Source organism: Pelecanus crispus, chromosome 10, assembly GCF_030463565.1.
Source record: "Pelecanus crispus isolate bPelCri1 chromosome 10, bPelCri1.pri, whole genome shotgun sequence".
NCBI lineage: Eukaryota > Metazoa > Chordata > Aves > Pelecaniformes > Pelecanidae > Pelecanus > Pelecanus crispus.
Genome location: NC_134652.1, coordinates 14292327 through 14315261, shown reverse-complemented (window position 1 = coordinate 14315261; position 22935 = coordinate 14292327). Strand labels below are relative to the sequence as shown.

The following is a 22935-nucleotide window of genomic DNA, read 5'->3' as shown; positions in this document are numbered from 1 at the left end:
ATTGCAAGACTTGCAGTTAGATAAGTAATATTCATGTAGCATATTTGTAATATATATAAAATAATATTTTAATGTTAGTAAATTGTTAGACAAATTTTGCTTTCCTTAGTGGTAATCTTCCATTGATGATATTATCTGAGTAAATTGAGCAAAATTGTATGCAAATACAGGACCTCATCCAGGAACACATGTTCACCCAACCATTATGTCTCCTTGTATTAATTAATACCTGTAACACGTTTCTAAACCAGAAAAGCTTGTCAGGGCTGAAAATAGCTGTTGGTTGGGTGGGTGGTTGGTTGGGTTGGGTGGGTGGTTGGTTGGTTGGGTTGGGGGCGGGGGGGGGGGGGGGGGCAGTTTATCAAACCACTGTGGTGGTGGAGTGCCACCTAGTGATGTTCTTCCTTACAACACCATGGTGTGAAAGGCAAGGCATTTCCAACCCCCCGCTCGCAGGCTTGCCTTTGTCGGTTCTTCTTATCGTTACCTTCCAGTGTCCACAAGGTTCATTTTACACTTTCCAGAAGACAAGTACTGTCATGGTCCCTGCCTCAAATTGCTTACATTCTCCTGGGTGATGTTATGTTCAGATTTCACTGTATTTATTTATATCTCTGCAGTAACCCATAAATCCTTACACTCAGGAAGTGATGGCTTATCATTTTCATGCCACTACAGTTTAAAACATGTGTTAAATTAACTGCCTGAGGGTTGTGACCTCAAATAAATCAGTGAGCAAATATTTCTTCTCTAGTAACCCTTTCTGCACACACACCCCACTGATGTGAACCCCTCTTCTATGCAGCTGGTGAAACAGGTGATTCTGCTTATTTACCATAAAGTACAGGTGTCTCTTGAACAAAACCAGATATTCAGGGAAATAAATAACAATCTTTTCAATGAACTGAAACTTTCTGGGTCTGGCTTGTCCCTCCTGTTAATGGAGATTTATTTATTTTTATTTAAGGTGATTTATTTATTTTTTTCTTCTTCTGTGGCTGTGGGAATTTTTTTGCTCTTACCAGCAGAAAGGTTCTCCCAGAGCTGGAAACACAGGCTTAGCTTAAAAGGCAGTGTTAAAAAGTGATCCCACTCCCAAGAGCTCCATCTTGTCTATAGGTTTACTCTATGACATGATCACATCATTTATAGCCATGACAGTCACAACACTATTGCAGGATGGCAGCTGTGGTTATTTCCACTTTACTGATGAATATAAAGCACGGGGAATTTTCAGTGGCTGGTCCCTAGCTACAAGAAATTTTTGCTAAGGTCAGAAACCCAGATGTCCTCCTGAGTGTCAGTCCAGCTCCTCGGTCATGAAATTGTCGAGGCATTCTGTAGGTTTGTTGCAGAATTAATTCAAAGTAAATATTTGAGTCTTGTCACAGATTTGTGTCCTGTTTGCACTTAAAACTATGCGCTATGAGTTGTGGTGTTTTAAGGCCTGGTGGCTGGCTTATCAAAAACGGGCATTAGCATGAGCTGTCATGGACTCCTAACACAGTCACCCTACTGGGTCTGCACTGCATTAGAGGTGCAGCTACCAGGACAGTGAACTCGTCGAATTTGAATTAATTGAGCTCAAATAGCACTTGCCGTGAAGACCAGCCTATACAGTCACCCTTAGGGGGTCTCACAGGGCACAAATCACCAGGAGTTTGAAAAACAGAAGCTCATGGGATATGCCTCAATAAATAGGTATCATTTTTGGACGCATTTATGCTGTTACCCACAAGTGCAACATGAACCTAAAGCACAAAGGTAACTACCTCCCATCATAAGCTTCCACTCCTGTTTTGTTTTTAAAGCCATAAGAAAGAGTATAATAAATATCAAAGTTATATATTTAAGATATTTAAGATGTAAATTTGAAGGGTATTTTTGTTATATGATATAACCTTTTTTTTCCTTTTTTAAATTCTGAGCATATCCCCTTCCTCCAGCAGTATTTTGGTAGCAAAATTAAAATCATGTCTTTTGATATTTCTTTACATGTGCAGCTGTTTTGCTTTAAAGGTCTAAAAGTTTGGTCCTCTTGAGAATCTGAAATCCTAGAATCAGGGAATTTACCATGATCACTTCCTTGTAATTTTATTATGTAAGAAAAAGCAGTACAAAAGAAAATGAGGAAAAAGAAGAGTGAAAAATTTAGAAAAGGAACTTTATTAATTTTTATGAGAAGTGTGCTTTGAAATGATTGAAACAATGTTTCAGCATGTAGAATATTTTGCAAATTAAGTCATACATATAGAGAATACATTATAAAATGTGTATTATTCTCCAGTTCTAATGGTAAAATCAGACCTTTTGAAAGCATCCATTTGAAATTGCCTATTTTGCCATGTAACCAGTAAAATGAAGCGCTACAATACAGGCATCATTAAAGCAGGAAGAGAAAAAGTTTTCCATCATCATTATTAGTTTCAAGTGGTACTTTAAGGTCATACCCAACATCCATTCTGCTAGGGAGTGTACACATGGTGCAATACATTCCCTGCCCTAAAAAGCTGTCAGGTGAAACAATTTGTGGCCCCATAGAGATAAACCCAACTATTTCAAGGGTTAGCTGGGAGCGGGGCAAGCAGCAGCAGCCGATACTTGAGCGTAGCCCTCGAAGCGCGCAGCCGCTGTCCTGCGTTCCCTCGTTCTGCCCCGTGGTTTGTGCAGAATCATCCACACACGCACGGATGAGCTCGTGTGAACAGTCGGGTGCAATGAAATGACAGCAGGCAGGCTCCAAATGTAATTTGTGCCCCCAAACCGCACAAATCCCCTTTTATCGCCTTCCACAGGCCTGACCCTGCCTGCTTAGCTGCTGCACCTCGCTGAACATGAGCCAGCAGTGTGCCCAGGTGGCCAAGGCCAACAGCATCCTGGCTTGTATCAGGAATAGTGTGGCCAGCAGGAGCAGGGAGGTGATTGTCCCCCTGTACTCGGTGCTGGTGAGGCCGCACCTGGAATACTGTGTCCAGTTTTGGGCCCCTCACTACAAGAAAGACATTGAGGTGCTGGAGCGTGTCCAGAGACAGGCAACAAGGCTGGTGAAGGGTCTGGAGAACAAGTCTTATGAGGAGCGGCTGAGGGAACTGGGGTTGTTTCATCTGGAGAAGAGGAGGCTGAGGGGAGACCTTATCGCTCTCTACAACTACCTGAAAGGAGGTTGTAGTGAGGTGGGTGTTGGTCTCTTCTCCCAAGTAGCTAGCGATAGGACGAGAGGAAATGGGCTCAAGCTGCGCCAGGGGAGGTTTAGGCTGGAAATTAGGAAAAATTTCTTTACGGAAAGGGTGGTCAAGCATTGGAACAGGCTGCCCAGAGAGGTGGTGGAGTCACCATCCCTGGAAGTGTTCAAAAAACGGGTAGATGTGGCACTTCGGGATATGGTTTAGTCTAGTCTACCCTTGATTGGTTTAGGTGGGCTTGGTAGTGTGGGTTAATGGTTGGACTGGATGATCTTAAAGGTCTTTTCCAACCTAGACGATTCTATGATTCTATGATTCTATGACCCCGCTGCTGGGCTCACGGAGCAGCTCCAGCGCTTCCATGTCAGCGGGCAGGTACTCCTCAGCGCCCTTCATTACAGTCCCTGGCGGCTGAATTTCGACAGCAAGGTGGACTTGGAGCTTTGGAAGAAAACCCCGAAAACCCAAGGGACGGGGGGGGGGTGTGTGTGGGGGTGACCAGGGTCTTGTGCAGGGCCGCGACGGGCCGTGGGCCCACACAGCGCTGCGGAGCCCGCAGGGGCCCGGGGGCGAACCCGGCCCCGCCGCCGCCTCAGGGCCCGCCCCGCCGCGCCCCGGCTCCGCCGCCGCCGTTGCTACGATACAGCCGATACAGCGCGGCGGCCTCTGCACGGCCGCGGCCTCCTCTGCACCGCCGCGGCCTGGGGCCGCTACAGCACCGGCCCCGGCCCGGGCCCGGCCCCGGCCCCGGCCCCGGCCCAGGCCCAGGCCCCGGCCCGGCCCGGCCCGCCCCAGCCCGCCGGCAGCATGGCTGAGGTGAGCCCTCCCGCACCCTACATTCCCACCTGTTTTTTGGACAGGCCGAAGGCTGTACCTCAGAATAAGCCCAACTACATCTTCTATATCATCTATGTATTTATGTGTCGAATTACTTTAGAGCTCAGTTAGATCCTGTGTTGAAAGTAGGAGCAATTAGGCTACTTGTACACAGGCAGTAATAACACTTAAATTTTAGGAACACCTGCTACTTTTAAGAGCATAGGTGTGATTCCCCACCCCCCCCCCCCGTATGCCATTACTGCTTTTCTTTTAACTCGCTTTAGTGATCATAAACGTAACCGAGATCAAAACCGAAGGTTTGATGTTGGAGAGGAGGATGAAATAAGACGAACCCCGAATTTGCTGCCGTGAGCAGGTTTGAAGGGGTTACGCACCAAACTTTGGCCGCGCCGCGCAGACCGCCCTTCCATGCCAACAGGAGCGTGGGTTTTAATATTCCAGTTGCGGTTGCTGTTTTCCCACTGAAGTTTCTGACGTGGGGAAAAAAACCCTCAAATCTGAGCCTTGGCAAGGAAGGGGGATTTGGAGCTGGTGCCTCTGCCTTGGTGCGTTGCGCAGCCTGAATGTTCTTTCCAGTTGTAAGGGTCTGTTTTTACCCTTTTAATTTCAGTTTTTTCAGGTAGCGTGGACTTATGTACCACCCCCCCAAAAAAAAAACCCAATGAAACAAATGAAATGTGTCATTTTGCTCTCAGAATTTTTTTTTTTAGAATTTTGATAATTCTCACCTTTAAACTGTTTGTGTTCAAATGGTGAGGAGGGGCCTGAACCATTTTTGAAACAGCAAACCATTGGTTTTGGGGGGCGGGGCGGAGATACGAGGGCAGATTTTTAAGGTTGTGGGAGCTGTGCATCTCATTGCCTCTCCTCTGTGAGGGGGGAGGTCGCCATACGTCCATGGCCGGTGCTAACAGGAGAGCTGTTTTTCTATCCAAGTGAGTCCACCTCTGAGATGCGATTACAAGGGTGTACCTAGACCTCAGATTGCAGTTGTCGTGGTTTAGCCCCAGCCAGCAACTCAGCACCACGCAGCCGCTCGCTCACTCCCCCTGCCCCGATGGGATGGAGGAGAGAATCGGAGGAGTAAGAGTGAGAAACACTCCTGGGTTGAGATAAGAACAGTTTAATAATTGAAATAAAATAAAGTAAAATAATAATAATAACAATATAATAATAATAATAATAGTAACATACAAAGCAAGTGATGCACAATGCAATTGCTCACCACCAGCCGACCGATACCCAGACAGCTCCCGAGCACCAATTGCTGCTCCCCAGCCAACCCCCCCCAAGTTTCTATACTGAGCATGACGTCATATGGTATGGAATAGCCCTTTGGGCAGTTTGGGTCAGATGTCCTGGCTGTGCCCCCTCCCAGTTTCTTGTGCACCTACCTGGCAGAGCATGGGAAGCTGAAAAGTCCTTGACTAGCATAAGCAGTACTTAGCAACAACTAAAAACATCAGCGTGTTATCAACATTCTTCTCCTACTAAATCCAAAACACAGCACTATGCCTGCTACTAGGAAGAAAATTATCTATCCCAGCTGAAACCAGGACAGCAGTGTAGACATGCTCCAGTCAGTTCTGAGCAAGCTTGAGTAGTGAAAGCAATGTATCTGTGACAGCACAGGGCATCCCGTGGGCTGATTTATCTTGCTGATCAAGCAAACTCCTGAGAAGTGGACACACTGCCTCCACTTGGTATGATTGTGTTCTGTGGAAGGCTATAATGGAGGCTTATTTTAAGCTGTTTTGAAAAATGTTGGTGGAATTTGGTGTCCAGCAACTAAGCTGGCAAAATCTGGTGTCAGAACTAAGCTCTATCAAAAATGTGCCCTGTGAAAGGTTTAACGGTAGCATTTCCTGCAGAGGAGGGATTGGCTTGCATTGGCATTACTGGAGCTTTTGGACACACTTGTCTGCAAGTGATTTGCTGGCACTGTCTGCATAGAAAGCATAAACTAATCAGACTTTAGAGTGTAGAGAACTGGGAAGAATTGAAGCTAAAATACTGGGCTTCCTGAATAGTTGATGTATTATTTAAACACTATCACAATGATGGTATTTTATAGACCTATCTTTAAAGTAGTTGTGGTACTCAATTACAGGAACTCTGACTGTTAAAGCACAAGTTATTTCAGTAAAATTGGGGAAGATTCGTTTGAAAAATAGCCTGCAATGTGCATATCATATGCTAGCAAGAGAACTGTTATTTTAGAAAATTTTGTCATGATTTCTTAGTAGCTGTTACACACTCAGTATATTGCTTTTTTATATTCTGGGGTCATAACTGAGATGTTGAATTCCTCCTGTTTGTTGATTATCTATCTCATTTCATTCAGGAAAAGTCTGGCAAAACATATCTAGAAGAAAGTGCATTTGAAGCACTGGAGAAAGACTTCCAAGAAGTCATCAATCTACTTAAGGGAGATAAAACTCTGGAAAAATTCCGAATAGAATATGAGAAGCTCCATGCTGTTATGCAGAAGTCCCATGAAAATGAAAAGCGTCTCATGGAGAAATGCAGGGACCTAAATGCTGAGCTTGTGGTGAATTCGTCTAAAGTAGCTGCGCTCACAAAGCTCTCTAAAGATGATCGGGGAACTATATCGTCAATGAAGACGGTAAAGTTTTGAATAGAATTAAATATGATCTGCAAATGGTTAATGAAAAACATGGTAATAAGAAAAGCATCTACAAGAACACTTTATTTTCTGTAGAGAACTAGCCGGAGAGCTAACTATAGAGCTGGCATCTCCAGTTTTTTAACCTCTACTTTGCTACCAATCACTTTGTTTCTTTACCCTGGTATTTTTACAAGTCCCAGTCAAATTCTGTGTTTATTTGCACTAATCCAACTCTATCAACTTTCAAGTACTCACTAATAGTTTTTGTTTAAGCTTTCCCTCTGTAAAATAGCACGTTCTCAACTTAATATACAGTTTTTGAGACTGGATTCATTAATATTTTTGAAGTGCTGCTTGGGTGTTAACTATCACCAGAACATAAAAAAATCTACTTACTTGCTGAAATATGATTGTAGACCAGGGAAGTGTCATCAACTCATATAAATAAATGTTTCATGGTGTTTGTGAAAAGGAATCCTATATAGCATTTCAATGTGATTTTACCAATTTACTCTGATATGTTCTTTGTTATTATTGATTTGAACTCTGTCAAATCAAAGTGCTTGACTTACTAAAACCAGTTGATATTTTTAGCCTTACAGTGAGGTTCGACTACCAGAAACCTAAAGCTTCCAAATGATCAGAAGACTGTATTTTGAACTTTTTTCCTTCTGGTGGTGTAAAAGCTTAGGCTGTGGAACCTAGACAAGCTTTAATTTAGCATTTAGTTAAGAAACCTCCATGCCTTGCAATAAAGTGTTTTGTTCCAGTAAAATAAATTCAGTGTAGCAATCCAGAGTGATCTATGAGCACTACAGAAATAGAAGTTCTTTGAGATGAAGTTTCTTGTCCTTCGAATTAGGAAGAAAATACATTCAGAGTAAATATAAATAGCAGTGCTGTCATTGTAAGGCTGCAGCTTGCAAGCCCATGGTACTGCTCAAAGCATCCTGAAGGAGGAAGAAAACTGCGTAGAAAATCTTGTTGATTTTCACTGCTGCTAATCAAAACCTGGTAGGTGGGTGTCAGGAACTGCAATGATCCTTATCATTTTCCTTCTGCTATTACATGGCAATACTCTGAGTGTGAACAGCAGCAGAGGCAATCCTTCAAGATGTTCCCTAGCTGAGGAGACATTGTCTTAGTAATGTCATAAAACTGAGGAGTGGAAGAGTAGGAAAAATAAGAGCCTTTCCAATTTCAGCAGCTAATTTGAAGCTCAGGCAAGGTATGGCTTAACAATACCACCTACTATTGAACCAGCTAAGAGATTTTGTAGTGAAAAAACTGCTTGACAATATGATCCTATTAGAAATGACATGCAATGCCCAATATGTGACTTTTCAATTCTAGTGGTGTGCTGTGGGCTAAGTAAACAGCATTGATACTTTTTCAGTTTGATTATGAGAATTAGCCTTTCCCTTAAATGTTCAGGAATTATTTGGATATTGTTTAAAATGTTCATGTCATGTTTTGGGGTTTTGTTTGGTATACCCTTCATATTTCATGTTATTCTCCTTTCTGAAGGGAAGTTCCATTACAGCTGTAGTATTTCACTACAATTTTACTAACATTCAGCAAATGTGTTTGCAAGTGTCCAAGACAAGTGTTGAGGAAAGTTCAAGTGCTAAAATAGCAAAGATTGTATTCTTCAGTGCTAAATTAAAGAAACAATCTGTTCCATTGTTTCATTATTTACAAGACAGGAGACTCCTGGTGGGGCTGTTGTAAAAATGGTATGGTTGCTTCAAATTAAGGCCCTAAATCTTGGTGACTTGATGGGTCATCAGGGTAACAGGTGTATGGCCTTCCTCTTCTAGGTCATTCTTTCATACACAAATAACAGTTGCAGAAGCAAAATTTTTCTCCATGTGAAGCCTTGTAATCAGTAGGATTTGTTTAGGGGCAGGGGTTAACTACACAGATCAGTGGCTGGTAGGACCCAGGTCAGTAATAGTCAATAGCTGTTAACTGTCTGATGGTTGTTCAGTGCTCTGTTTTGTAGATTTAATAAACCGGACATAATAGTCTGCTGTTTACAGTCATATGAAAGGAACAAAGGGCCAAGCTGAACACCAAGGGAATACAATTCTCTTTTTCATTGCTAGGGATACTGATCCACAAGGCTGCACTGGAAGAACCCTAGAAGGGGATTTTATAGGAGCTTGTACTGCCCAGCTTGGAATTACAAAGTTTTCAATTTCCGGGGGTATCAATCCAATATACTAAGATGGCATTTCAGTAATTCTTAGTTTTTGAGCACTGAAACTGATGTGATCTGTTGGGGCATTTAATGAAAATAAAGTAAGGCAGTCACGCTTTATGATTCTGCTTCACAATTTCCAAAGTTCCAGTACTTCTCAAAAAATTTTTGAATGATTCTAACTGCAAACATCCAGCGTAGTTCCATCTTTAATTATACAACAGACTGCAGTGCATGTTATCTACCTAACCATGTACTGCAATCACCCAGTGATGCTGACATACTCTGCATCATTTCAGTTCCCCTCTCCACTGAGTAATAGAAAATTTCCATAAAAAATTTCCTCCTCTATACTTTTGAATTTAAAATCCACTATTTGAAGTAAAAGATACAACCAAGAAATGACTATAATGAAGCCCAGTTTTGCTGATGCTGAAGTCTGTAGCAAATTCTTATTTAGATTTTGCTTATTAATGGGGCCATTATCTGTGCTTGCTAACCTTATTGATGAAAATTGGTTTTATCAATACAAATTCAATAAAATTGATTTTACACATTGAAAGCAAGACAAAGTTCAAAAAGCACAGCTTAGGGTGACCTGAAATTACTGCTTATCTGAATGGCCTCATTGACTTCAGGGGATCACTTTCGTGAATGCTCACCAGAATGAAATACTCACTGAAGCCAGTAAGACCTCTCAGAAGGCATATTGATTTTATTCACCAGTTCTATCCCCCAAAACTCCAATCGTAATGATTTAATTCACCAATTTTAATCACGGTCTAATCAGCCAGCAGGAAGCTTTGATTTAAGTAATCTTTAATCTTTAATAAGCTTTAATCTTATTTTCCATTCACATTTTTCTAGATAAAGGTTGGTTGCCTCTTATTGGTTGGCAAATATTTATTTACAGCTATATTTTATGCTTTTCTGCCAGTCAAGATGATACATTATGTCTTCATACTGTTATTTCAGCCTAGCATGTATTTATTTAAATTTCATAATTGAACATTTTTATGTAAGATAATAATGAATGAAAAATTTATTATTTACTGGGTGATGCTTAATACTTTATGTGTGATCATTGCTGCATTTGAATGGAATTTAGAACTCAAGATGTATAAAATGTAACAATTGACTTTAATATTTAAGGCTGAAGATGCTTGATACACAAGTGAAAAGCACATTTTTCAAACTAAATTTTGAACTAAGTAATTTATTAAGTAATGAAAACACTGTTTGTGTTTTCACAATTCACAATTTGAATTTAATTGACTGTAATCTCCTTCAGAATTTCTGAACAAGTAGAGCCCACCATTTAACTCTTTGTTAATAGGGTGGGAAAAAAAAAGAAGAGCAAACATTCCTGATCTTTATGCTCCAGGTGGTTTCTCAAATTTGGATATGCTGAACTAGTTGAATAAATAAAATGAATATGTATTCCCCCTCTAGTTTGAAGACGCTACAGATGTTATATTTTGTGTTAGCTTTTCGGCAAATTCTGGTAGCCTGTTACTTCTGCTAGTTCGGTAGCTTGAATTTTTAATTTAGGCAGTGAACAGCTAAGAACTACATTTATTTGATTTAAGAGTTCAATAAATATATTAACAATATACCATAATATAGGTGCCATCATTTTGAGTTTCATGTTAAATAGGTTTTTGTAGAACCATAGATATTAATTTCAATAAAGAACTGCTGTAAACAATTTGATATAAATTAAACTGTTTGATACTCTTCATTGTGGAGTGTTTTAAAATTCTTTTTTCCCTGCCCCATTTTCATATGATACAAGTAGGAGCTGACAGGGATATTATGTATTATGGCCTGATGTAATGATGCTTCTATCTGGCTTTGCTTGAGGAGACCCTAGAGCTAATGCAGAGTTGCACAGCCACACTTGGAGTCTAAATCTGTACAAGTCCATCAAGTCCAGAACTCCACCAGGACCCAGCTGAGAAAAGAGCACGAGAGAGAGGACATCATGCTGTGATTTGCAGCTTAGGGACTTCAAGTGTCAAAAGTAGTGTCTTCATTATTTACTGAGTCTTCGGAAACTTTTCTTCCAGCCAGTCACTTTCTGAATGTATGCATTTTTTTAGCACAGGATTCCAGAACTGGTAGGAGCTTGGTTTGAACCTGGCAAGGAATAAACCTGCTGTGTGATTCTTAAGGATCTGATTCAAAGGAGAGAGATGCAGAGGAAGTTAAAAAATCCAGTGAACCCTCCTCCCCTATCCTGTTTGTGGATATCAGACCCTGGGCTTATGAGAGGCACACGAGTCTGTCATTCAAGTAATTCCATTGTGCTGAAATTTGGCATGAGAATTGTGGCTTGTCTAAATACATAGTTAAAATCAAAATACACTAGGTCCTCACAGATGAAAATGAACAAAGAGGGAGAAAAGCCCAGAGTAACATCTTTTTCTTATCCAAAGCAAACTAGATGTTCATTGTCATAACAGCTAATAAGGTTTTTACAGACATGAGTGAGCTATTTAAGTAGATGGTACCTTTGTGGGCACTGAATTTTCAGTAAATTTTTAGATATTAGTGGGACTCACACGACCAAAGCCTCACAGAGTGAGATTTGATAATGTTCAGATCTATGCATTAAAGAAAATGTATTAGAGGTTTTGTGGTGTAAATTGACCTAGCCTGAATGGCTCAAAATGTTTGCTATGCCCTCGTCCAAAAGAAAAGACAACTGGTGAAGAAAACTATTGTGAATCTAAGCATGAAAAGGCATGAAAATCTATTTTCTTAATTAACCAATATGCAAGGCAATTAATTTTTGTGTTGTTCATTTTCAACCCAATTTAATTTATGTAATTGTTTTCCATTTTGTCCCTAGGAGATTGAAAAGGCCTGGAAAATGGTGGATACAGCCTATGAAAAGGAACAAAAAACAAAGGAAACAATTAATTCACTGCAACAGGAAATTGCGCGCCTAACTAACTTAGTGGAGCAAGGATCTGGACTATCCCGGGGACAAGAGTACAAGTAAGATTTCCCCAGGGAGAGGGAAAGCCTGATCTGATTTTCTATCATTTTACACCTTGTTTAGCCATTTAGACACTACAAAGACACTGGAAAACAGAGAGAGAGGTCTTTTCTGTCTTCTACTGTTTTCATGAGTGCACATTTATTGGTCTATGTGTTTATGCAATGAGCAAGTACAGAATCAGGCTCTGAGAGAGTTCATTAAGCATTGGATTAAGCCAAGAGATCAAATAAAAATCAATATTATGCACTTTCTCAGTATCTGTCATATTGTTTTATCTGACTAGTATTTCAACATACTCTGTCTTTGAGAATAGGATCCTGCCAACATTTTTACATATGATGGCCGCAGGGTCAAGTGGATAAGTCAAGTAAGCAGGAGACTTGATTTCTCTTCTGTTTCTAGCTTTGTTATAAGGCATCATCCCTGTCTGTATTCTTGTTTGTATTTTATGTTTATACATTTTCAAGAATATTGGATTTTTTACTGAACACTTCCGCAGCCACTAGCATAGAGGGACCTAGTCTCAGGTGGAGCCTCTAGCTGCTACAGTGCACAAATAATAATGATCCTCAGGAGCGGCTCAAAAGCCCTCCAAAAGCTAGTGTTTGTGGTATCAGGTCCTCAGACTGTGTTTGTGCTGTACGATTAAGTGTAAACTCAAAGATGAGATTGAGTATATTGACCCTGTGACCTGTGCACTTTCTATCGAGATTACTGATGGTTGGCCCAGTTGGTTCTGGCTTGAAATTTTCACTCTGTAAGGTATTTATTTATATTATGCATTCAGGATATGTATGGGGCATGCTCATCTCCCCATGCACTGCGTATCCAGGCTGCATAAACAAGACTTGTGTCTGTGAGCCAGGCCTTTAGTGTGCTCAAACATTTCGCCTCCAAGGAGTGTGCCAGCACATAAACCACCTGGATGCATGAGAAATCCACTCCTTCACCTTTTGGCCCTGGAATGTTCTGGAACTGTGGAACAGGTTTCCTTGGATCTAAAAGCTCAGTCATTAAGCCTTCCCCTAGTATAACTCTCCCTAAAGGCAGCTCTCTGTGGCTGCTTTCTGCATTTTCCTGCCAGAGCCAGGAGCCAAGAAGCACTTTGCCAATACCTCACTCCTGCTGTTTCCAGCTGCTGCCCAGGCTGCCGAGACCTGCCTACTTACAATTTCATCTTAAATCTCCCTGTGCATTGCCCTCCAGTTCCATGCTTAAATACTCTGTCCAGTAACAAGGCCATGGGACCAGACAACTCCTTTCAGCCCTGTTTGGCTGAAAACCCTATAGTCTTTTAGAACTATAAGGCTGGTTTTAAGGTTGAGCTTGAACCCACACTGCTTGGACTTTCTTTCAGATTGTACATGTGTCCAAACAGGGAGTCTGTTTTATTCTTACATTAGATGACTGTAAGACATAACCCAGTTCACTGCCCACTCGGGTAAGCTGCAGAGAGACTGGTTACAACAGTGTAACATTTTTGGTCCCTGAGTAATTTTGCAATGGGTGGAGAAGAAGGAATTTTGCTCCCTGTTATCATTTTGGGAAACTGAAGGTTTCTTCAGACCCATGAGGATGTGATATAAAAAGAAAGAGTGATTTATTGGACTAGGTTAGCTTTTAATGCTGCCTATGTTGTGGGTGACTATGATCACAGTAGATAGAGTGTATAATTCAATTGATCAACAGAGCCTTAATACAAGAGGAGTTTAAAATGAAAGAAATTACTTTTAAACTCCTATTTCTCATGAAAGATCTTGCTCTGGCATAGGAGGAAAAACAGAAAGGGCCTGTGACGCTGCTTGACTATTATTTCCTTGCTTCCAGTATCCAGGATTTGCTAAAACTTAAAGAAGAGATAACAAAGGAGCGAGACCAACTCTTGTCAGAGGTCGTGAAGTTACGTCAAAGTCTAACTCAAGCCACAGAGCAGCAGCAGGATACAGAGAGGGCAAAAAACGAGGCAGATCAAGCCGTTATGCAGGTCTGTACAGATCACCAGGTGGTGATTTGAGGCTTTGTCCTGTGCCATTCTCCACTCTTGCAATTGATCTCCATTGACTAGTATGCTACTACTTGTTCTTTCACATCTCAAACATTTTTAGGAGTGCTCAGAAAGGAGGCTGTTGTGAATGATTTTTATATTTCTCTCTACTTCTAGGCTATGTCCTTTGCAAAGTGTGTTGTCAGCACCACCTGCTTCCGTAGCTTCCCAATACTCTGAATGAGGCCAAGATTCCTTTGCCTGAATTGTAGTTATCCTTCATATTGGAGATGTGTTTCTTTTTCTGCATTGTAAATCTTTATGCCTCCAAAGAACTACTTAGAACATAGACTTGGAGTGGAGGTCCTAGGTCCCTCGCTGTTGGCAGTGTTTCTCATATGATGCTCATTTTTAAGATTGTATCAAATTCTGACTTAAAAGCTAATAAGGCTATTTTCTCCCTTACTGCTTATGGAAGCTTTTCCAGAACCTCACACTTCTACTGGTTAGAGACCTACTACTTTCTTTTTCACACTGATTCCTGCCTACTGTTTTTCAGCTTAAGTAATTTTTCACCTCACCAGTGTCTGTAGAGAGCAGTCATATTCCATCTCAGCTTTACTTTTTTGTCTCCTCTTTAAGTTCCCTGTTTTTCTGATGATCTGAGTAGGCAGTTCTTCTTTACTCATCAATGTGTATAGCATTCCTTTAAATGTGTATAGCAGCTAGAGATACAGAAAACTGAGGATCAATCGGATACCCACTGCATGGAGAGAAAGTAGAAAAGGATGGAAAATGGGATACAGATCTCTGATACATCAAAATATAAAAACATAATAATGAGGAATAAAGGAATTTAAAGCAGAAAATAAATAGGGACTGGAGCAAGACAACAGGAGAAAGGAAAAGCAGAAAAGAACACTTAAAGAACAGAGAAGAGATGGAAGCAGCATTTAGCTTACAGTTTTTTATTAAATACAAATAGGAAAGTAATGATTACCCTAGGTTTCATGCACAGAACTAATTTCTGTTTCTAAAGCAGATTACAAGAGAATATAAATCTTTGCTTTTCTGACAGCATTGTGGGCATGGGAGAAAAGAGAGAGAGGATTGAAACTCCTGTCAAAACTCACTGAATCTTGCCAGCCTTAATCTTCTGATACTTCATCAGCCCTTAAATTTACGGGATTGTTGCAGCGTTTGTAACCACCTCCTATTCTCCCAGTATGAAATTATTCTCCACTTCAGACTGCTTAAATGACAATGTCTTGTTGAAGACCCAGTCAGTTCTGGCAGCTTTTCATCTGTGGGCTCAGAGGGAGAGGACTCTTTAAGCAAAGAACATCTTTCAATTGCTGGTCCCTGGCTGAACTGCATATTTCCATGTAGATCACCCCCCTGTGTCTCCTCTCTGCTGATTCTGCTCTGTCACATTTTTGGGGAGGGAGAGAGCAGAAGTCATAAGACAGTCTATTAAATATGAGAGAAAGCTCCTCTTTCAGAGTTCCCACAGAGGAACTTTGTGAGCAGAAAGATTGAGAGCAGTTGTGAAAATGAACACTGGCCTGACATCTCTCTCTTTCCTTTACTATTAGTGTAATAAGTGTTTCTGTTGGTGAGAGAGAAAAATTAAAAGTCTTTCTAATACAACATCAAGCCCAAATTAGTTTTAATGCTGCATTCAGAAAGTACCACTTTACAAGTAACTTACAACTGAAAATACATTTGTGCCACTGCATCTTCAGAGGAATGCTTTTAAGTCTGAACTGTATCAGACCCTTCTGTGTTGGTGAACTGATTGGTGCTTAAGAAATTCTTGTCATTGATAAATAGGTTCCCTCATGCAGGATTTCTTGTTCAGCCACTAGAGAACATATTCTGAGAAGATCTGGCAAGTTCCATGTAGTAGTCGGTACAGTAGTATAGAAGCTGTTGTTTCCAAAATCAAGCATAATAGAAGGAGAGGCCTTGTTTTCCTGAATAAAAGGCAGCAGAACTTAAACTTTAGTCTTCTCTATTATTACAGCTTCAGCAAGAAATCCAGCTGCATCAGAATGAGGCATCACGAGAGGCTCGAAAGAAGGAAAAAATGGAGAAGGAGCTGAAAAATCTTCTAGCTGAAATGGATAACAAGCAAGCTGAGATCAGGAATTTACAGCAACATATACAGAAGAACAAAGAGGAACAACTGAAGATGGAACAACATCTAAAAGAGCAGAAGGTAGGGTACATGGCACACTGTATTCATCAGGTCTAAGATTAGGGTCAGATGTCAAAAAAAGAAGAAAATGGATTTTCCTGAAGGGGGAGGGAGGGAGATTGTTTTAAGTCAATAAATTTTAGCAAATATTTATTTTTACATAAATATTACTTTACTAATAAATAAATATGTAAAGCTTGCTGACAGATTTCAGATAGATTTCCTCACAGAAATCAGTAGTGGATCACAATGATATTGTTAGAGATCATCTTGAAAAGATCACAGCAAATGAGACGAAGTCTGTGAAGAGCATGGATGATCTAATGATAGTAACAGGAGACTGCCAGGTTGGACTTCTGACGTGTATCGCCAGTTTTGCCACTGATTCACTATACTGGCACTGGTAAAGTAATTTTATCTCTGACCCCTTCTTTCTTCTCTGTCACAATAATTTTTATCTACCTCTCAAGCTTGTGGAAGAGTTTCTGTGAAAGGGCAGAGAACTGTCTTAGTAAACCTTTTTGATTGATTTTCCCCATTCTGTTTCTAAAAACTTTACCTGGAAATGTCCTAACATAGTGTTCTGCAAGTGTTTGAATTTTCAGGTTTTCAGTCCATTTCCCCTGACTTTGAGAAACTCTCAGAGAAGCAATTTCAGTAAATGGCAGGGGAGATCTCATCACCGTAAACCAGTCCTACCTCAAGGGAAACTTCTTTGGGAGTTGTGTGTATCTTGTCAATTTATTACTTTTACAGCTTTTTCTTCCCTTCAGGTCCCTGAATTTGTGAAGGTAGAGGTCTGTGACAATTTTTTATCAACATAGAGTCTTAATAAAATACTTCACATAAAGAGATACAGAGAAGACTTGATTATTTCTCTGAATATCACTGACTTGATGCAGCTTTGGAGGGCAGCTCCATGATCTGCCAGGACAATCACATTGTTTTTAAATAGCATATGTACAATTCCTGGATCTGTTCCATTCTTCCTCCTCCTTTCTATAGTCCCTTTCAACCTTTCTAAGTGTGGATTTTAGGGGCATTCAATTGTCCAAACTTTCCTGGAAAACAACAGTTCACATAAAGTGCTGAGCCTAGGCTAATTAACCGGACTACTGCACTGTCTTTGTTGCCTGTGCTGGCTTGAAGGTGTCTGTGGAGGCCCTGCATTGTCTTTTGCAAAAAGTCTGTCCAAAACACAGTCTATCCAATGGTGCAAGAGTCAGAGTAGAGATCTGCAGGAGAAGGTGACTCAGCTATTGCAGTGTCATTGGGCTATTGTTTCTCAACTGAATTGTAGTTGGCTGTGACGCCTGCTCTTATTCCACTGAAATTTCTAATAAGATATCCTTGCTTGCATGACAGTGAAAATGGTTTTATACAGCTACTGTAGGTTTCATCACACCCATGTCCAAGTCTCAGTAAAGAATCGCCTGAATCATAGTGTTATCCTGGCATTCACAACACAAGAAACAGTTTTTACATTGTCTTTGCTTCTGCATGCATTCAGAAGAGCGTTCATGCAAGATTCTACTTCTCTTCCTTTAATGTTTGTTAAGGGCATAGTACATATTGACTTAATCAGTTTATCACACATTAATGCTTGAAGTGAAAAATATGATGACTGTTCTTTCCTCACTTACGGAGTGATATCTGTTAAAGGAAGTCCCATCAAGCAGAAGAAAAGGCTGGCAGCTCCAGTATTGAAATATATGTTCTCCATAGAAACCATGAAACTGCTGCTCCGGGCTTTTAACTGAAGACAAATTAGAGAGGAAAATGATTGTGCCCTGCTCTCAGCAAACCATGTACCCAGAGAGATGTTATCAGCATATTAATGTAGGATTTGCTCGCTAAGAAACAGAGCTCCCCTGCCCTCTGCTGATTGAAGTAATTTGAATCTCATACTCATTTCCAGTAATTATATTTAGCAAGTTGTTGTGTTACATGATGCTTGCCAAATGCCTAACAAGTAGTAAAATATTTATCTACCACCTGCAAGAGAGACCTGCTAAGCTCCCAGAAAAAAAATGACACTGGCTGTGTTATTCATTAGAAATTATAAGTTCCCATAATCAATATGAACATGTATCATATTCCACATTAGTAATTTCATCAGCAATGAAGAGTGGTTCTTAAGCAGACAACAATCTGTAGCAGCTTTTATCTCCTGGGGAGATGGAAGGTTCTGTCTTCATGTATATACAGATATTGTAATGAGATTAAAAAGAATTAATAGGATTGTTCTTTAATCTAACAGATCTTGAATGAAAGAGCTGGTAAGGAACTTGAGCAATTTCAGATGAGAAATAGTAAGCTCATGCAAGAGAGTGAGCAGCACAGTGTGATGTTTGAAGAGGTGATGCAGGACATCCAGCAGAAGACAGCAGAACTGAAAGTAAGTACCAGAAAGTGCATGCATCCTATCAGCCATATCACTCTGATGGCAATCTTACCACTTGGGACAGGGATGACCTCAGTTCTTGTACTGATAGTTCCCTATAGGTAGATCTGGGGGAAATCTCAGGAGTTTTTGGGAACAGATCTGGCTGTCACTGGATGCCATTCTTTCTGTGGCGGTACCATGGTGCAGTCTCCAACTCTGTCACCTGACAGTGTAGCACCTGTCCTGCTGGAGAAGCTGTGTTTCATAAAACGCGTGAATCAAAATGCTCAAGACACTGTGTTCATAAAGGATGCATGGTACTTTTGACAAGCATAAGTTTTTTTTTCAATTGTGAGATTTTCAGATAAGAGCAATGACTTTCTTCCTTACAGTGGTTAACATAATCAGAATATTGCCAAAAAACATTGAAAAATGTTAATATATTATAACGACAGTGTCCTGGATAGCTTCCACTGAAGGGAGTTGCTTCCAAGATTAAAATTTCCCCCCCCCAGTATTAGTTGGGAAAAATAAATATAAGTAACCAAGATGGTGTTTACTTTCTGATCTAAACGGATTTCTTTTCTTTACATTGTTTAACAGTTGTTTTGTACCACTCAGAAGCAGGTGAATTTCAGTTGGGGAAGGATTAAATGATTCCTGCATATGCTTTTTAGGGTACTTTGAGAGCATTTGTGATAAAGGGTAATGTATAAGTGTTAGATGCTATTACTCTGTCTACCATGTCTTGCATTTTGTATCATCATTGGGGTTAAACCACTAAACATTAGACAATTCAGGTAGAAAATCATTATCTTATCAAGGTTTAGTCAAGTATAACCAATTCACCTAAATAAAAAGGTTGTTTGCCAATAGAGAGCTTTTTTTTTTTTTTAAATGGGAATTGTTAGTCAGAATGATAAAAACTAACCACTGACAGATTAAAAGCTTAATTCATAACTAATAAAACACAGAAGATTCCAATTTGGATCCTTAATGGGCTTTATGGTAGGAGCTTGTCTTCTGTTGTATTTTATTAGGCAGAATGGAGGATATTTTTCTTACCTATTTGAGAAATAAATTACTATCTTTTCCAGGTTATCTGGTTTTATCATTACTTCTAGCAATACCATCATTGTTTAAAACTTTACAAACAATGTGTTCTGATGTGGCTTACGTTTGGGGCTCTAGAGTGTCAAAAGGAGGATTTTGATTCTATGATCTTATCCTAACTTCAAGAAAAGTTGATGGAACTTGTACAGTCATGCACACGGACTTCTGGGAACAAAAAAATAAAAGATAATGCCCAGTTAGTAATTAAGCCAATTGCTAAAGCTTCTAAGAGCCCCAATCATGATCTGAGATGTCCTTTTTGTAGGCACTGTGCTTGCAGTTTCATCCTGTAGTGTGCTGAGTACCTCCACTATGGTGTTGGGCAACCCAAACTGTGAAAGTATTCATTAATCTCTTGAAGGTTATTATCAGTAAGAATTGAGGAGATTCATGTCCTCCCAGAGGATACTCACGTAGCAGGATTCACCATCTTACAGAATCAGTATCTGAAGTTCTAAGTGGAACACTGTAGTCTGTGTGTGATGGCTGTAAAACCTAACAGTGGTACTGAATTATACGAGGTATTTACTTCTTAAAGTAAAGAAAGAGATAAATTTCTGTTGTGATTATTGGTCACATTTCCTGGTAACCAGTTCCTTAATTTTTATGCAGTGTTTTAATCAATTATTTTCTCCTCTGATTGTATAGCAAATGAGACAAACTCTACATTTTACTTTTTCTTTAAAGCCATAGGTTATAAAAAAGATGGGGATAACAGATACCTGCTATTAGGGACATGCAAACAGACCACACTACAGATATCTTTCTCATCACAGTTACTGTCCCTAATACTTCAAAGGAAATCAGAGCTGCCTGTGTTTAATCTGCAGGACTAATTGGGTAGTGCTGTGTGAGGTTTGCAGCTGGGGATTCTTTATTGATCATCTTCAGCCCTAAAGCATAAGATTTATCATTTTCCTTGCCCTAGCTGGCTTTGTTTAAATTATTTTTAATATTGTTCAATTAGCTAATTATCTTCTCTCAGGCGACCTGCAACACTTATACCTTTGCTTCCTGAATTTCATGGAGTAAGTATATGTCAAGTACAGAGGCATTTTATTTCTGTGGGTGCTTTCTCTCCTCTTTCCTTGTTGCTATTCTGTAGGCCAGAAATGATGAAGTGACTCAGATGCGCCTTGAAATTTCAAAGCTGAACAAAGTAAGAGATGTTCTCCAGAATAAGCTGCATGTTGCAGAGGAGCAAAAAGTTGATGCAGGACATGAGAGAAACACCCTAAAAAATCAAATATCTGGACTGGAGAGGGGTAGGTGCCTAACTGATGGATGTATCTCTTCTGATTCATAATTTATTTGTTCAGTGTACATTCTCCTGTTAGGATCATTCTCCTTTAGTGTCTAGTATGAGACTGTATAAATGACAGTTGGAATCTACAGCAGCATTTTAAAAACCTTGTAGGGTTACAGAATTTTCATAACGTAGCATATGTAGGGTCAAAATACAACAGACTTAACTGAACTTTGTGGTGTGCTTATTTGTGCCATGTTGCATAGAGAGTCATTGGCAATGCACCTTCATTGCCCCTGCACTGACCTGTGAGAGGGAAGCAATCTCAGAGCTTACTGAAATCAGACATGGTTGGGACACACGTTTTTTCCTGCTTTGATTCTGCTGAATAGTTACAGCCTGGAAATGAATACGTGCAAGTGAGCTGATAAACTTAGTTCTGCTATGTTTAGGACTTCAGTGGTCAGCGTGGATATTAGAGCTGTCCAAGTATTGACTTTGACTTGCTAGCAGATCTGGAAAACTTTAAGAAGGAATTTTCAACACTTTTGCCAAATGGAAATTTTGGAAGAAAATGCCTTGGTTCTAACAAAGCATTTTGTTTAATTTCAAAAAAACAACTTTTGGTGTATTTTTGAGCATTTAAAACCACTTTCCTTTTTTTTTTTTAACTTGAAAATGCAAATAAATTTAAAAATAAAATATGCTTTGAAACAAAAATAGACACATTTTCAAAGTGATTTTCAGAAAAAACAGTTTTATGATTTGTTTCTTTTTTTGCTAAAATAATATGAAGTTGGCAAAACATTTGAGTTGATAAGACTTCACTTTTGGGGGCAGAAAAAAACCCTTTGCTAGAAACTTCATCTAGTCCAAGTTTATATATACTGGCATAAATGCTTCTCGCTGTTCTGCCTTGTTTCTAGCTTGTGTCCTGAAGAGACTGCATGTATGAGACATGAATCCTTCCGTATAACTCTATTGGAAAGTCGTGCCTGTTTTTCAGACACCTCTGTGAGGGTGGAAGAGCTTTCCCACAAGCATTTTGTTAGTACTGCTTAAAGTCATGCTCTGTATTAGAAAGGAGAGAGGAACTTAGGAAATTCAGATCTGCACTGGAATGCCTGAGAATCGCTACTAATAACATGTCTTTTTGCAATATTTGACATATCTTAGCACTCCAATGTACTGCATTTCCTGAGTTGCAGTGTTAGTGTAGCAGGTTTTAATTAATTTTAAAATATAGTGAAAACACATGTCTTCAATTTTTAATATCTTTTTAATAGTATATGCCCAGTGTTAATCTTGACCCATAGCAAGTAGTTTTAACTCCACTGAAGCCAGTAGAATCTCACTGCTTCAGAGGAGAATTGGATTTCACATAGACGGATTAGAACAATTCTGAAAGTCCCTGTTTTTGAAAGTGCCTCAGTTTTTTGATGCTCACACTGAAGCTTCTGAAAAGGCTCTGATTTTCTGTGTGCTCCATGATTTCTGAAACAATTGTGGTATCTTGGCTTGAACACCCAAATACAGTAAGTCCTCATACCATTAATTACTGTGCCTGAGTTCTTCTAAGTTCTTCTAAGTACCCAAATTAAGTATTAACATCATTAGTGATACCTGAGGTTGCAAAACCTGGTCACAGCTAATTCAACTGTTCATGTAATTTTAAGGCTTTTTAAAAAGTCCTCTAAGTTGTTTCTGCATTTTTTACCAGCTGTACAATTTGAACCCAGGATTTATTCTCTTTCCTCCTTTTCTCCAGAGTTGGAGGCTGCCAAAAAACAAGCAGAGATTGACAAGAAAGCTATAGATGAGCTTCTGAGGGAAAAGGATATGCTAAGTAAGGTGAGCTTGCATTGGTAATACTGCTAAACAAATCTCACGGCTTGAGAATGAAATGTCTGTAGTTTAAACACTGACAGCAACACAGAAATGTTGTAGAATAAATAGCGTTAAGTAAAGCATTTGTATTTCCTTAAGCAGGTGCTTACACTGCTTCCTTTCTGTGCATTGAAATAGCATTAGTACCCTTGAACACACAAAAGATTTTGAAGTTTTAACATATAAACTGTCAGGGAGTTGAAAAATGCTACATGTGTTCACCTTTATTGCAAACCCCTTATTTGATATCCAGAGAGT

The 22935-nt window shown here is 39.8% G+C and overlaps 1 protein-coding gene across 1 annotated transcript in view; it reads left to right on the top strand.

Annotated features, from left to right (window-relative positions):
- The window catches only part of CFAP58 (cilia and flagella associated protein 58), a 68298-nt gene that overhangs the window by 4819 nt on the left and 40544 nt on the right, over window positions 1-22935 (top strand). Inside the window, exons 2-8 of the mRNA XM_075717908.1 lie at window positions 6367-6648; window positions 11709-11857; window positions 13689-13845; window positions 15872-16066; window positions 18306-18443; window positions 20650-20809; window positions 22559-22641. Coding sequence (XP_075574023.1) covers window positions 6367-6648; window positions 11709-11857; window positions 13689-13845; window positions 15872-16066; window positions 18306-18443; window positions 20650-20809; window positions 22559-22641 — 1164 coding nt within the window. The remainder of the gene's footprint in view (window positions 1-6366; window positions 6649-11708; window positions 11858-13688; window positions 13846-15871; window positions 16067-18305; window positions 18444-20649; window positions 20810-22558; window positions 22642-22935) is intronic.